The following is a 15126-nucleotide window of genomic DNA, read 5'->3' as shown; positions in this document are numbered from 1 at the left end:
AGTTTGAGACCAGTCTGGGCAACCTGGCAAGATTCCATCTCTACAAAAAAATTAAAATAATTATCCAGGCATAGTGGCACATGCCTGTCATCCTAGCTACTTGGGCTGAGGTGGGAAGGCTCATTTGAGGCCAGAGTTTCAGGCTGTAGTGAGTTGGAATGCACCATGGTATTCCAGCCTGGGTGACAGAACAAGACCCTGTCTCCAACAACAACCACCACCAAAAAAGCCAAAAACTTTAAACTTAAAAAATAAAACCACCAAAGTACCTGAGAGCAAGGCTGAGATCAAACAAGGCAGGCAATCCATGCTGCGGTGGAGAACAGCTTATAGGGAAAGACACTGTGGCATGTGATGAGGAGGGCCTGACAGTGGCAGATCTCAGAAAGCAACAGTTACAATACATTTCCTTAAGAAAAGGGTTGCTGGGCACAGTGGCTCACGCCTGTAATCCCAGCACTTTGAGAGGCCGAGGCAGGTGGATCACCTGCGGTCAGGAGTTCGAGATCAGCCTGGCCAACGTGGTGAAACCCCAATTCTACTAAAAATACAAAAATTAGCCAAGCACGGTGGCAGACGCCTGTAGTCCCAGATACTTGGGAGACTGAGGCAGAGAATCGCTTGAACCCAGGAGGCAGAGGTTGCAGTGAGCTAAGACTGCACCACTACACTCCAGCCTGGGCAACAGAGGGAGACTCCATCTCAAAACAAACAAACAACAAAAAAGGTGGTGGGGGGTGGTTTGCATTGGCATGCTGGAGCCATGTCCCTCCAATCATAGCTGCAAAGGAAGGAGTGGGAAGTTCAGAATTAGTGGCAAAATGCCTTCTAGACTTGTTCTGGTTTGGAGAGGCAGAAGACTTGTGGCAACACAGAGACACACACCCAGTTTCATATGTGAAAAAGACTACCTCTGAGGCAGAAATCCGGAAATCTACCCTGGCCCCACCCAAACCTCCTACAAATAACAGATTGAGGTAAAGCCAATTCATTAAATCACAAGGAAAAAAAGGTAACTGGCATGATACTGACTGAGAGATACTTTAAGAAAAATGATAGATAATGTACCGACACTCCAAAAAAATTACAATGGAGAAGACAAAATTTATAACTGAATAATTTTGTTTGATTTTAAGAAAATCAGTGAAGCCATCATCACTATGAGCAAGACCACAAATAAGAAATACAAGAACTCAACAGAGAAATGTCTAGATAATAGGAATAGGGAAGCATGAATTGGCAAAACTAAACAACAACAACAACAATAACAAAATAGAAGAATAAACAAAGCCATCACAGAAATGAAGAAGAAACTGATAGGAGAACAAAGAAGAGACATTGCAGAAAATACAGTAAGAGACATGAAAGAAACAAATGAAAAAGTGTTTAAAAGGATTAAAGGAAAAATAGATATAAAAGACATAACAAAAAAAAAGTGGGATTCAACATACATATAACTAAGGTCTCCAAAAAGGAAAACCAAACAATGAGACAAAGTAAATATTTAAAGATATGATTAAAGAAAACTTTCCTGAAATGAAAATACATTTGAATCTGAATATTAGAAAGGCACACATATACTATTAAAAATTGAGCTAAACAGTCAATACCACTATATCTGAATAAAGTCACTAGATATGAGAGATAAAGGGAGAATCCCTTTTGGCAGACAGGCAAAAAGACCAAATCATTAATATAGGAAAAAAATCAATCTGGCTTCATATAACATTTAATGCCAGAAGACATTTGTATAATACCTGTAAGATACTCAAAAAAAGAATGTGTGAGCCAAGGACTTTATAACCTGCTAAGTTATCCTTCAAGCATAAAGCAACAGGCTGTGGGCATGGTGGCTCACACCTGTAATCCTAGCACTTTCAAAGGCCGAGGTGGGCAGATCACCTGAGGTCAGGGGTTTGAGACCAGCCTGGTCAACAGGGCAAAACTCCATCTCTACTAAAAATACAAAAATTAGCCGGGCATGGTAGTGCATGCCTGTAATCCCAGCTACGCAGGAGGCTGAGGCAGGACAATTGCCTGAACCCAGGAGGCGGAGGTTGCAGTGAGCTGAGAACGTACCACTGCACTCCAGCCTGGGCAACAGAGTGAGATTCCGTCTCAAAAAAACAAAAAACGTATAAAGCAACAAAAGACAAATTCTGAAAATGATGTAAGAGTAATATCCCCATCTTGTTCCCCTGAGCCCTTATTGAGAAACTGCTGGAGGATAAACTTCAGCCAATCAAAGAATGACTCTGCACAAAGTACCTGGGTGAACATTACATTCAACTGAAGAATTAATACAAAAACAGATGGAAATGAGGTTGATAAAATAGAATGCAAATATTACAGGCTATAACACTATAAATTCAAATAACATAAATTGAAATAAGGGAGAAAGCAGAGAGAAGTATAATAAGCTTACTGATTACCTTGATGTAATAGCTGGGAGTCAGTGTATAGTCTTAAAGCTCAAGTCGTAGAAGCATAAGTATACATGATAGCACAGATGTATACACTATTTTAAATGAATATTACTGACTAAGATTGGGTGAGGAAGAAGAGAAAGGGGAAGAGAGAAGGATTAAAAAGAGTTTTACCTCTGGTTATAGAATAGAATGAATGGTTACTATCAATAGACAACTAAGAATATTAAAGTAATAAGATTGAAATACAAACCTTCCTAAATATCAGAACTGAAAAGCAAAGAAAAAGATACTACACAGTGAACAACTTAACATTCATTTGTATATATAAATAGAAAACATAAAATACAATGGCAGAACCATGATAAATTTTTGACATATGAATATGGATTCAACTCATATTAACAGAGATTTTCAAATTCACTCATAAAGCAAAACCTAACTCCATGCTATATACTAGAGACACATCTAAATCAAAGCAAATCATAAAAGTTTGAGTTTGAAAACAAAAGGATTGGCAAAGACATGCCAGGCAAATATAAACAAAAATAAACCAAAAATTACTCTACCCAGCTCTTTCTGACTCCAGAACTTGAGGTCTTACTACAAACATTGCAAATACTGCCCCCTGAGCTTCTGTAACAGTGTATGTGAAGGTGTGTGTATGCAACATTATACATTTTTCAAAATAAGTATCTAAAATAAATTATTCAATTATAAACTATCTTTGAAATAAGACCAGACATCAAAGGTACAGTACCACCAGATTGCTGAGTTTAAAGCATTTAGTAATATTTACCTTTAATTACCTATCACAGGATGGAGAAGAACAAAAATATTTCCTTTCATGATATATTTTCCATATAAAAATCAAAACATTGTACTGAAAACTCCTCTCCTGGATTTATGTCAAGATCAGTTGTCAGCCAGGCGCAGTAACTCACGCCTGTAACCCAAGCACTTTGGGAGGCTGAGGCGGGTGGATCACTTGAGGTCAGGAGTTTGAGAGCAGCCTGAAACCTCATCTCTACTAAACATACGAAACATTAGCTGGGCATGGTAGTCCATGCCTGTAAACCCAGCTACTCGGGAGGCTGAGACAGGAGAATCACTTGAACCCAAGAGGCGGAGGTTGCAGTGAGCCAAGATTTTGCCATTGCACTCCAGCCTGGGTGACAGAGCAAGACTTCAAAAAAAAAAAAAAATCAGTTGTCAACCTAACACCATGCAATAATAACTCCTTACTCTGATGATAATCCACTTTCAAGCACCAAAACCAAAATTCCAGTGGAGTTTTTGTTCTCCACATGAGTAGAGAGTTAAGGAAGTTAGATTTTATGAAATTTCCATTATACTACAACATTTCCATTGAAGCACCAAGTTTTTAACCTCTTGAAGAAATCTATAGCTATGATATTGCTTTCAGATGTTAAAGAGTTGTATCTTCAGAAAGAGATTTCATGCCTCAAAAGCAAAAGGGCATATGGCTAGTAAAAATTAAGAAACACTCTAGGCGGTGGCTCAAGCCTGTAATCCCAGCACTTTGGGAGGCCGAGACGGGTGGATCACGAGGTCAGGAGATCGAGACCATCCTGGCGAACATGGTGAAACCCCGTCTCTACTGAAAAATACAAAAAACTAGCGGGGCGAGATGGCGGGCGCCTGTAATCCCAGTTACTTGGGAGGCTGAGGCAAGAGAATGGCGTAAACCCCGGAGGCGGAGCTTGCAGTGAGCTGAGATCCGGCCACTGCACTCCAGCCCGGGCGACAGAGCGAGACTCCGTCTCAAAAAAAAAAAAAAAAAAAAAAAAAAAAAAGAAACACTCTAGGAACATAACCTAAAGGTCAGTATTGGCTCTTTAAATACAAAAATCAACTTGTGGCAACATCAATCCAGTTAATGCTTCTGGGGAAGTAACTGTGAAACCTCTTTGAATTTCAACATCCATAACAAAAGGAGAAGTGATAACAGTACCACCCTGATAAAATTTATGTGATCATTAAGTGACTGAAGCACTTAGGTCACTGCCTGGTTTATTTTTCAATAAATCTCAGCTAATATCATTACCACAAAGATACACATTGCATCTTTTAAATGAATTATAATTACTAAGGATTCAAAGGAATTGAAATTCCTTCGAAGCCTCTGGCTAAATCCCCTATTCCTTCCCTGTCAGCCCCCACCACTGAAGCTAGATCAGGAGCACCTCCTCTTACCTCCCTTTGTACCCCTGTATATTTTCATTGTTGGTGCAGTCTCCCCAACAAGGCTGCTGTGAGCTCCTTAAAGTCAGTGATTATGTCTTGTGCCTATCAGGTACCTCCAGTGTACCTGTTCCCACAGATAACTGAAGTTCAATAAAGGTGTGTTAAATTAGTAAATGTGGCCAGGCATGGTGGCTCATTCCTATAATCCCGGCATTTTTGGAGGTCAAGGAAGGAGCAGCCCTTGAAACCAGGAGTTCAAAACCAGCCTGGGCAACAGCAAGATCTCATCTTTACAAAAACTTTTTTTAAAAATTAGCCACGCACGGTGATGCACACTTATAGTCACAGCTACTCGAAAGGCTGAGGCAGGAGAATCCCTTTTGAGTCCAGTAGGTCAAGGCTGCAGTGAGCTATGATCTCGCCACCACACTCTAGCCTGGGCAATAGAGTGAGAATCTGTCTCTCAAAAAAAAATTAACGAATGTGGTATGGTAAGAGATTACATATATAAAACATGATGTGATTCAAGGTTTCATATTTTGTGGATTGCAATGACCTTGATAATAGACCTTTCAGAAAGGTGGGCAGCTAGGGAATCTCAGAACCAGGAAAGGAAAAGAGAACATTTGCCCTGGTGCAGTGGCTCACGCCTGTAATCTCAGCACTATGGGAGCCAAGGCGGGTGGATCACTTGAGGTCAGGAGTTCAAGACCAGCCTGGCCAACATGGTGAAACCTTGTCTCTACTAACAATACAAAATTAGCCAGGCTCGGTAGTGGATACCTGCAATCCCAGCTATTCGGGAGGCTGAGGCATGAGAATCGCTTGAACCTGGGAGAGAGAGGCTGTCGTGAGCCAAGACTGTGCCACTGTACTCCAGGCTGGGCAACAGAATGAGACTGTCTCACAAAAAAAAAAGAAAGGATCATTCAAGAACTAGACACTTATTGAGTACTCTGTGAGCATCAGGTAACAAATCAGACCCTGGGGTTATAAAGAAGATCCATCCAGTGGGCACAGAGTAGGTAAGGATCTTACCCCTACCAGTGAGAACAGATTTAAAGTTAAAGCTAGACCACCGACTCCCAGAGTTTTCCAAAATCCGAGTGCTCTTTCCATTAGAACAATGCCTTTCAAATGTTGACTGTACTCATAGTAAAAAACACATTCTGCAGCACCACTCAGTATAAACACATGCACTTCTAATATATTCTATTGAATTCTATTTTATTTCACATTCTTAAAATGTTCATCTTCACATACTAAATTGCTTTTATGGCTCGAAGGTTATAAGATATTGCTCTCGAAATACATTTTTGAAACTTTCTGTAGAATTTCAAGGTCAGAAATAATTCCTAAAAATTATTTTTTGTCACACAATGAATATGCATCCCTCCCTGAAAAGCAGGACACTATCAAATAATCAAATAACCCAGAAAGACATAGCAGCTGTCAGTTGGGGAGTAGGAGGTAACTAAACGTAATCTCCATCAGTTTTCCCTAAAGCCTCCCCAAATAATGCTCAATTTAAGGAAAACTGTTTGCTACACAAAAACAGGTTGGCAGCAAGTCCCCTGGCACCCCAGCTCCCTTCCAGTCAGACTTTGGCCCATGACTCTCATCCTATACAAAAATAAAAATTCTGGAGTTTCTATTAACAATAAATATTTTTAAAGTATTTCATGCACAGTCTTTTTTTTTTTTTTTTTTAAATAAAGACAGGGTCTCTGTTGCCCAGATTGGAGTGCAGTGGCATGATCACAGCTCACTGTAACCTCAAACTCCTGGGATTATGTGATTCTCCCACCTCAGCTTCTCAAGTTGTTGAGATTACAGGCAGAAGCCACTGTGCCTGGCTGAGACTTTAATTAAATGTGTTTGGATGACAATTCCTTTACTAAAATAAGTAAATGAAAATAAAAATCAACCATTTTAAATAAATAGAATATATTTTGTTTGGTATGAAATCTTTCTCTCAAATTTGCCAGTCGTCACTTAAACTCCGGGGGGGTGGGGTACTGATTTATCCTAGATCCAAATAAAGCATGCAGCAGTGGATCATTAGTTAAGCTAGTATCTCTTTTGGTTCGCCCTTGAAATATTAAGACAAAGGCAATATAAAATGTTATTTCAGCATGAGATATCTGTACAGCACTTCCTACTAAAGAAAATGTAAAAACAGGCCAGGCACAGTGGTTCACGCCTGTAATCCCAGCATTTTGGGAGGCCAACGTGGGCGGATCACAAGGTCAGGAGTTCGAGACCAGCCTGGCCAGCATAGTGAAACTCCCATCTCTACTAAAAATACAAAAATTAGCTGGGTGTGGTGGCACACGCCTGTAGTCTCAGCTACTCAGGAGGCTGAGGCAGAAGAATCGCTTGAACCCGGGAGGTGGAGGTTGCAGTGAGTCGAGACTGCGCCATTGCACTCCAGCCTGGGCAACAGAGCAAGACTCCATCTCAAAAAAAAAAAAAAAAAAAGGAAAATGTGAAAACAACAATCATTACTACTTTAGTAGCAAGCCAGGGATGAACAAACCCCAGTGTCTTCAGAGTACTTTTTAAAATGTGCAACTTAAAGTCAGAAACACACCAGAAAATCCCTTTTCCATCTTCTGTGTCTACAGACAGTTCCCCAGCTCTGAAAATGCAAACTAAAGTACAAGAATGTTCATTTACGTTCTTGGGCTTACTGGCCTCACCATTCCCCATCCAAGAAGCATGTATGAATTTAAAGGGCTCATTTTTGTGATGACTTAAGAGACAGTTTAATAAAACTTTAATAAAACTTCTTGTCTTTTACAAAAGAAATCTGTTTAGAACTAAGGAAAGATTTTTTAATAAAGATAAAATTTAGTTTCTCTAAGAAAAGAAAAACATGCTTACTATATCAGCTTTGTTCAACAGTACTTGCTGTGATGATAGAAGTGTTCTGTACCTGCACTGTCCATACAACAACTAGGTGGCTACTAGCCACCTAGTACTGAGCACTTGAAATCTGGTTGGTGTGACTGAGGAGCTAAATGCTAAGTCTTATTTCATTTTAATTAATTTAAATCTGAATAGTGACACGCAGCCAGTGGCTACTATATGGGGCTGTGTAGGTTAGATAATCAGCATAGTCCTCATCAGCAGAGCTGAGAATTCACTCATATTACACTGAATGTCATAATTTGGAAAAAATATATATATTCTATACCAATATACCAATATTCAGTTTTTAGCTTCCTAATTAGTATTTAAGGTTTCCTCATAAGTGGTTTTACAACAAAGTTTTGGCAATTTTTATTCTAAAACATGAACATACTTAATCTGCGGAGCAGAATTCCTTTGGCAATGTTCAATTTTCCATCTGTGAAACGGGCATAGGGAAAAAAGAACTTCACAAGCCCACCCTCCTATTGATGTAAAGGGAAGAAGTGAAATATATTATCTAAAGAAAGGCTAATATAACCCCTGAGATTGTTTTATGGGTACACCTGTTCATTAACCTCTGCTTAGATGTGCTTCTTTAAACTCAGCTGAGGTTTTCAACCAAATTCATTCCTATATTTGTGTAACTTCTTGACTATTTTCTGTTATGATCAGACTATGACCAGGCCCTCTGAAATCAAGTATTCTACCTATAGGAAAATCTTTTAAAATACATATATTAAAACAGTCTATATTTAAATAAGACAAACTGATCAAATTGTCAAAATTCAGTAGCCTGAAGAAGAGCAGATGCTTCAGAGAGACTAAAATATGCAGATCATGCCAAGACCACATTCCAAGCAGGTGGCAAAAGAAATTACACAGTTCTACAGTCAGCAAGGAAGAGACACCCCAAGAAAATATGCTTAAAAATACATGCTTAAAAATGCTATGGCCATAGGATAACTAACTTTGACTTCAAGCAGCGCCACTGCACTCCTAATCTCAAGGTCAATGCCAAATTAATTTTACCTTCCCATCATGCTAACATTTAAATACACTATACACAAGCACAAACATTTCAGTAATTTCATTGTTAAGCAGAATGAACTTCTAGAACACATTTCTGAAAATACTATAGGCTAATTTAAAACAAGCAAACTTAAGTATACTATACAAGAATAAAGCCACTAGTACCATATAACATATATTTGGGAATGCTCAAACTATACCAAGCCAAGCAACTCTAAGACAGCAGTGCAATTCAGGTAAGAATTCAGCACCATAGACTAGAACTTCATTTTTTCTCTATTACTGCTATTGCTACCACCAAGCCCTAAAAAAGGGCTAGAAGCTCACCTACTATATCCAAAAAGCACTAGAATCTCAACAAGACAGATGACAAGGAATCAATGCATACACTATCCCAGGGGCTTCAGCTCTTGCATAATAATAAATGGCACTGCTGGAAGGAGAAAAGGCTTCATCTGGGGCAACTGAGAGCACTCAGACATAGCAAGAGTCTGTCAGACTCCACAAAAGCTGTATACTATCAGTCCTTCTCTTGTGTGTGTGGATAAAATGTGCAGGTGCAGCCTGGGTAGGAAAGAGGGAGACAGAATTTCAAATGGAGAACCACCATACTGCTTGACCCTGGGAGTACCCCTCCTCACTCTGCCAAGCTATGAACTACAGCCTCCACTGACCACAGCATCTGCATGATCTCCAAGGAGCCTGCCAGGTAGAAATTTCTGTGCTAAAAGCCTCCACATCTGACAAGTGCAAAAAATCTCTATGATTTTTTTCATTATCTTAATTCTTAAGGGAAAAAAATCAAATAAATACAATAAACGATACAGAATTTTCACAGCAAGGGCATAAGTTCTCAAAGCATATAAGGTTTACCTCAGAAAATAAACACTTCTCATTTAGTTCTATAAAAGTCCACTTCTGAATAGTGTTACTCTTGCTTCCCCAAATGCAATTTAAAGGCAGAAATTACAATCTATTTAAAGACACTCAGAAGATAAATTAGCTTAACAAAGTTAACTTTATTTTTTATATTTAATACTCTCAGATTTATGAGATAAAATATAGATTCTAGTAAACAAAACATACATGAGAAAAGAAAGCCATTTTGCTTGCTCAAAATGCTAACAGTACACTATCACATTAAATGATGAAGAAACTTATTAAACTATCTTAGCACAAATATGGTTCCATCATTTTTCTACATTTCCAAGGGCATCCTCCATGAAATAGATTAAATATCTTACATCTTCACTTTATAAGTTCTCAAGTCCTATGCAATGCACTCCTATTCCTCTACCAGAGCTTTTGCAGACCAGTTTTCATCAATGTATGCCAATCACAGTAAAAACATTTTGAAATTTACCAATACACAATTATGAAATTATACTTCTGAAAACATCAGTCTTCCTGAGATTCTGAAGAGAAACCCAATAGAATTGTTTTCTTTTTATTTTTTTTCAACAGTGAAGACATGAAAGCAACCTGAACCCAAAGTGTAATATATATTTAATCATGGCTCCTGACAGATTTTTTCTTATGCATTAAACAAAAGTGTTCTCACTCTTACCTGTATATCCAGCATACCATCCCCAGGAAGCCACCATTCCTAAAAGCCATTTATACATGATTCCTTCGATATACCAGAACCGCTTACTGTCCAGCACTCGAAGGGGCTGGAGTATAATTACATAGCAGATGTAGGATGGAATAGCAACTAGGTTGTTGGCGACCATGAAGGCAAACCTCATCAGTGCTTTCACCAAGAGCCAGCCCAGCCACGGAGCTTCTTCCAAAGTCATAGCCATTCTCACATTGGACTCCGTCCTGTCTTTCTGGGGTGAAAGAAAAATTAACTTAAAAAGGAAAATGCATAAAACATATCTAAACAGTCACCAACATAGAAATTGCCCCCAGCACAAAATAAAAAAGCGAGGGTCGAAGCTTTCCGGGTGTAGGACCTCGGTGATCTCTCAGGGGAAATTCCAGAGGGGGACAGAGAGCTAGGGAGGAGGAGCCGCACAAGGTCAAGGGAGCTGTTCACCGAGGCACAGAGTATGTCACAATATATTTAGCAAATGATAACACAATTCCCATTCAGTAATTGGTGACCGTCCCCGCACTGTGTCTCACTGCAGTCGTCTATTGGACTTAGAAAAATAGATCCACTCGCTTCAGACACCCTCATGATATCCAAACTGAAGACATGAGTGACATGACTGAAACAGAGTCCTCTCGATCAGATTTCCCAAATACTATGAACCTCGGTCTCCTCACCATCACCATTCCTGCACACTGATGCAGTCCTTTAAAAGGTCTCTGGCTCTAGCGAAGAGTTACCCTCAAAATTCTCATTTGTAGCAAAAGGGTTTTTCTTTACCTTTTTTTTTTTAAAGAAAAAAATGGGGGGGCCTAGAAAAAAAAGCTTAAAAGGTGAGAGGAAGAAAGTAGGGGGTTATAAAGCGAAAAAGAGGAAGGACAGGAGTAGGGGGAGGGGAGCAAAAGCCAGAAAGAGGTAAAAGCCAAGGAACTGGGGATGAAGGGAATGAGATCTCCGACCAGAGGGCAGGGAAGCGAGGGATGATGAAAGGAGCAAAGAAGAAGAGGCGACCGCAGCGCGGGGGGGCCGGTGGAGCCTGCAGCGGTTTCCGCGGATGTGGAAGGGTCGTGGCGGCGGGCGCGGCCCGCGCGCTGGGCTCACCTCGGCGGGAGCGGACGGCGGGCGGCTGCGGAGCGCGGGGGCGGGTGTCCCCCGCCGAGGGGTCGCGGTCATGGACGCGGCGGCGACCCAGGCGGCCCGAGGAGCGGCGCGAGCGGGCGCGCTGGCGCCCTACTCCCCTCGCGACTGCCTGCGGACAGAGGGACGGCGGGGACTCAGAGGCCGGACCTGTCACCGGGGCGGGTCCCAGGGAGGCGGGCGGATGCCCCGCGCCCCCGCCTCCTCCCCGGGGCCTACCGCGCCCTCGTCCCTCAGGCCGCTGCCGCTTGCCCGGGCCACGCGACGGCGACACCCCCTTTCCCGCCCCCAGCGCCTCCCCTGGTCCGGCTCCGCTGCCGCTCCGGGGCCTGCGGCCGCCGAGCCGGGGGTTACCTCGGGCTGGCCGGGCCCCGGCCGGGGCTTTGGGAGTCAGAGGAGCCGGAAGAATGCATGGCCGGCGGCGGAGCCGGCGGAAGAAGGCGGCGGCGGGGCCCTGCCCCGCTCCGGCTGTGGCGCGGCCCGCGCCCGTTCCCCGGTGGCGCCGAGACTCGGTTCCCAAGGGCCCGGCCGCGTTCGCCGGGACTGGCGGGGAGGGGCGGCGGGAGGAAGCGGCGGGAGTCGGGACTGCGGCGGAGCCGCCCCCACAGCGCCCTCTAAGGAAAGCGCGGCCGCAGCTGCCTGGCCCGCTTGCCTCGCCTGGCCCGCGCCCCCTACCCCTTCGCCAGGGAGTCGGGGCCCTCGGGGCTACCTGGACGCTCGGCCAGGACCTCAATGAGTCCAGAACATACTGAGGGAAAGGGCCGCTCGGAAATGTCTAGGAATGAACACCCATCCTCACACCCCGGGAGTGCCTTGGTTTCAGTTGAGAGCCCCCTTTCAGCCAACACGGCCGCCTTTCATTGTTAGGGCTCTCTTCTCTGCCCAAAGTAGGAACCTGTCTCCTTGAAGACTAAATGTCCTCTTGATCATTCTTAATGAAACCCAGTTGCACTCATGGCTTTTCTTCTTAACCTCTGCGGAGTATTATTGTCTAGAGTTTCAAATTCATTCTTTTTAGGGTCAAAAGTCTTGTTTCAGGAAAGCAGCTGGAACGTTAATGGCAATTCCACTTTCCCATTCATCGCCCCCGCCCCCACCACCCCACCAAGAAATTCAGTGGGAATGAATGGCCTACACAGAGAAACTGAAATCTGGCTAGTCAAGAAGGAAAAAACAGCCAAGTGCCTAGGTTTAAGTAAGTACTCACCCGCCCCCCGCCCCACCAATAAAAAGAAAAACCTAAACCACAAAAAACGGTGGCCATGGGAACTCCTAGGCAGACCCCGTCACTTGGGATACTACAGCTGCATTCTGGTTCAAAGGCTGGACCACCTGAAAGAAAATAGAGAAATAGTCCATTGACCTACCCTTGAACATTCTTAAATGATCTGCCTAGATTTCAGTTTTTAAAAACCCTGTTTATAAAACCTTGTGTCCCTTAAGCACATTTGTAAATGGAGGGGATAGGGGCAGGCAGATTTTACACTCCTTAGGGAACCGCCATATTTGAATCAGAATGCCACGTATTCTGCCTGCTTTGAAAATGTTCATCACAGGGTTTGCTGTGGACTCTCAACTTTCTCTAATTTCAGTTCCGGAAAGATACGCCCCATGCTATTCCTTACATTCTCTATTGACAAGGTAGTAAGATCTTTAAATAAATCTCATGAGAGAGATAATATATATACTTTATTGTTCAAAATATGTCATTATATTCTTAAGTAAGATAGGTGAGGCACATATTTATTTCCAGAATCAAGAATAAACTCTAAGGATTCCATCTGGTCCATCCCATTTAGTTTTCCAACATGCTGCATAAACGTTGGCTGACACCTGGAGAGAGATAACCTACAATGGGATTTACACGTGATTCCTGGATCAGGGACCATCTGCCAGAGGACCAGACACAGCAGCACTTGATGAAATGCAATTAGTACCAGGCCCAGAACTCATTTTCAGGCTCAGAAAAGAGCCAGAGGTTGGGCAGGACCTCTGGCTCTTTAGTGTACAAAAACAACACTTGAAGTGTCTACCAAAGAGACAGATTCTTAGGCATCATACCAGAACATTTTAATAATCCAGGTCCACTGGACCTGAGAACCTGCTTTTTGAAAAGTATCATAGGTGATTCTGATGCAAGTAGTATGCAGACCTTGCTTTAAGAAGGCCTGACCTAGAGGTATTCTGAGATGATCCCATTCTTTTCTAGACCCTTAATAATTTTAAGTCATTTGATCATATGTATTCTCATGTGTGTTACTCAACTAGAGCTGCCATAACAAAATACTGCAAACTGGGTAGTTTAAACAACAGAAGCTTATTTTCTCAAAGTTCTGAAGGCCCAGGTCAGAGATCAAAGTGTGGGGAGGTCTGGTTTCTTCTGAGGCCTATCCCCTCGGCTTGCTAATCACCATCTCTCATTGGATGTTCGCTGCAGAATTCTGCCATTTCAGTATCTCCTCATGAAAGGAATAGGGAACACCTAATCTCCTTGATCTTTTCAGATGTCCTCCTATTAACTGCTTCTAACCTCGTTAGACTTTTCTTGAAGCTCAACAAACAGTACAACACATTATGTTCCAGGTATAGATATGCCCTGGTTTTGTGCCAAGGGTGTCGGAGAGGGGTTATCTTCTTAACTTTCTGACCACTGTATCACAGTTTCAAGATAATCCAGCTCCTATCCTTATCTATTGATAAGAAACTGTTAGAGCTGACTTAAGAGAACAATTTCAGATGATGCTTGCATTTATTTCTCGCATTTTGAAGTTCATTTTAGTTAGTTGTACCTTCCTCTTGCCTATACTACAACTTTTTTGCCCTGCCTCCTTTCAACTACTTAGGAAGCCTCCTGAGATTTTTCCATAGTCTATTTTATTGCACCATCGACAGAGAGATGTATGAATGCTCTGAATGAGTGTAACAGGAAGGTTGAAACAGCCAATTCTCCAGGGTAGACTGTTGTGTGGAAAACAAGGATCTTCTTTGATGACTAGTTAGCTTCTAGTCCCCTATCCTGCTACCTTAGAGCCATCTTTATCAAAACACAAACATGAAGCCAACAATTTCAACACCTTCATGTACACCCCAATAGAGAAAAAAGGGAAACAAACAGACCCCACCTTATAGCCACAGACGTTATTGTTTCTGTTTCAAAAGCCCACATTTGAACCACAAGAGAATGGTCCTTTGAAAGACAAAGAGAATTTCTTACATTTCTTGGAATCACTGGTCATTTTCACATCTAACCACAATACCTTGGCAATCTAACCACAATACCTTAGAAGGTTTAATTCCACCCATCTGGTCCACATACACACAACAAATTAGGTTATAACCAGGGACGGGTTCCCTTGGGCAGAAGAGTACCTCCTGGGCCCTCTCTTTTTCCTAGTGGCAATTATAAAAACATTTTTACCTACCCTGTTGGTTTCTGCAGCACTAAAGCTCCAATGAACTATTTCCTGTCTAGGGAGAAACCCTACCAGCAATAACTTTCAATGACTTGGCACAGGCCCCCCACATTACTAGGAAACAGTTGCAAGCTTGAAATCAGCAGCCCAAGAGAGTCATGCATTCTGACTGTTGTCGGCTTTAACTTCAAACAAAAAATGGAAATATATGTGGATGTTCTCTTCTGTATTCACGTCAATAATTATTTTTATATAAAATGCTCCAGGGCTTATAACCTCAAAATTTTTTAGACAGGTGAGCCAAATCATCCACACTTGGCCGAGTGTGGTGGCTCACTCCTGTAATCCCAACACTTTGGGAGGCTGAGGCAGGCAGATCACTTGAGGTCAGGCGTTCAAG

General features: G+C 42.2%; 1 protein-coding gene across 8 annotated transcripts in view; it reads right to left on the bottom strand.

The window, feature by feature from the left end:
• LPGAT1 (lysophosphatidylglycerol acyltransferase 1) overlaps window positions 1-11926 on the bottom strand; it is a 95207-nt gene extending 83281 nt beyond the window's left edge. For 3 of the 8 annotated variants that reach the window (XR_004178749.1, XM_031655902.1, XM_031655910.1), the window contains exons 1-3: window positions 11668-11926; window positions 11278-11425; window positions 10147-10411 (exon numbers count right to left, since the gene is read on the bottom strand). Coding sequence is in view for 7 of the 8 variants with exons in the window: in XM_031655902.1 (XP_031511762.1) it covers window positions 10147-10411; window positions 11278-11349 (337 nt within the window). In the remaining variant the exon portion in view is untranslated. Of the gene's footprint in view, window positions 1-10146; window positions 10412-10853; window positions 11234-11277; window positions 11459-11667 lie in introns of those variants that run through there. The other 5 variants (XM_031655912.1, XM_031655918.1, XM_031655916.1 and 2 more) reach the window with 5 other exon arrangements.
• Between the last annotated feature and the right edge of the window lie 3200 nt (window positions 11927-15126).

Source organism: Papio anubis, chromosome 1 (genome assembly GCF_008728515.1).
Source record: "Papio anubis isolate 15944 chromosome 1, Panubis1.0, whole genome shotgun sequence".
Lineage (NCBI taxonomy): Eukaryota > Metazoa > Chordata > Mammalia > Primates > Cercopithecidae > Papio > Papio anubis.
The sequence above is the reverse complement of the archived record's forward strand: the minus strand, read 5'-3'. Positions and strand labels throughout refer to the sequence as shown.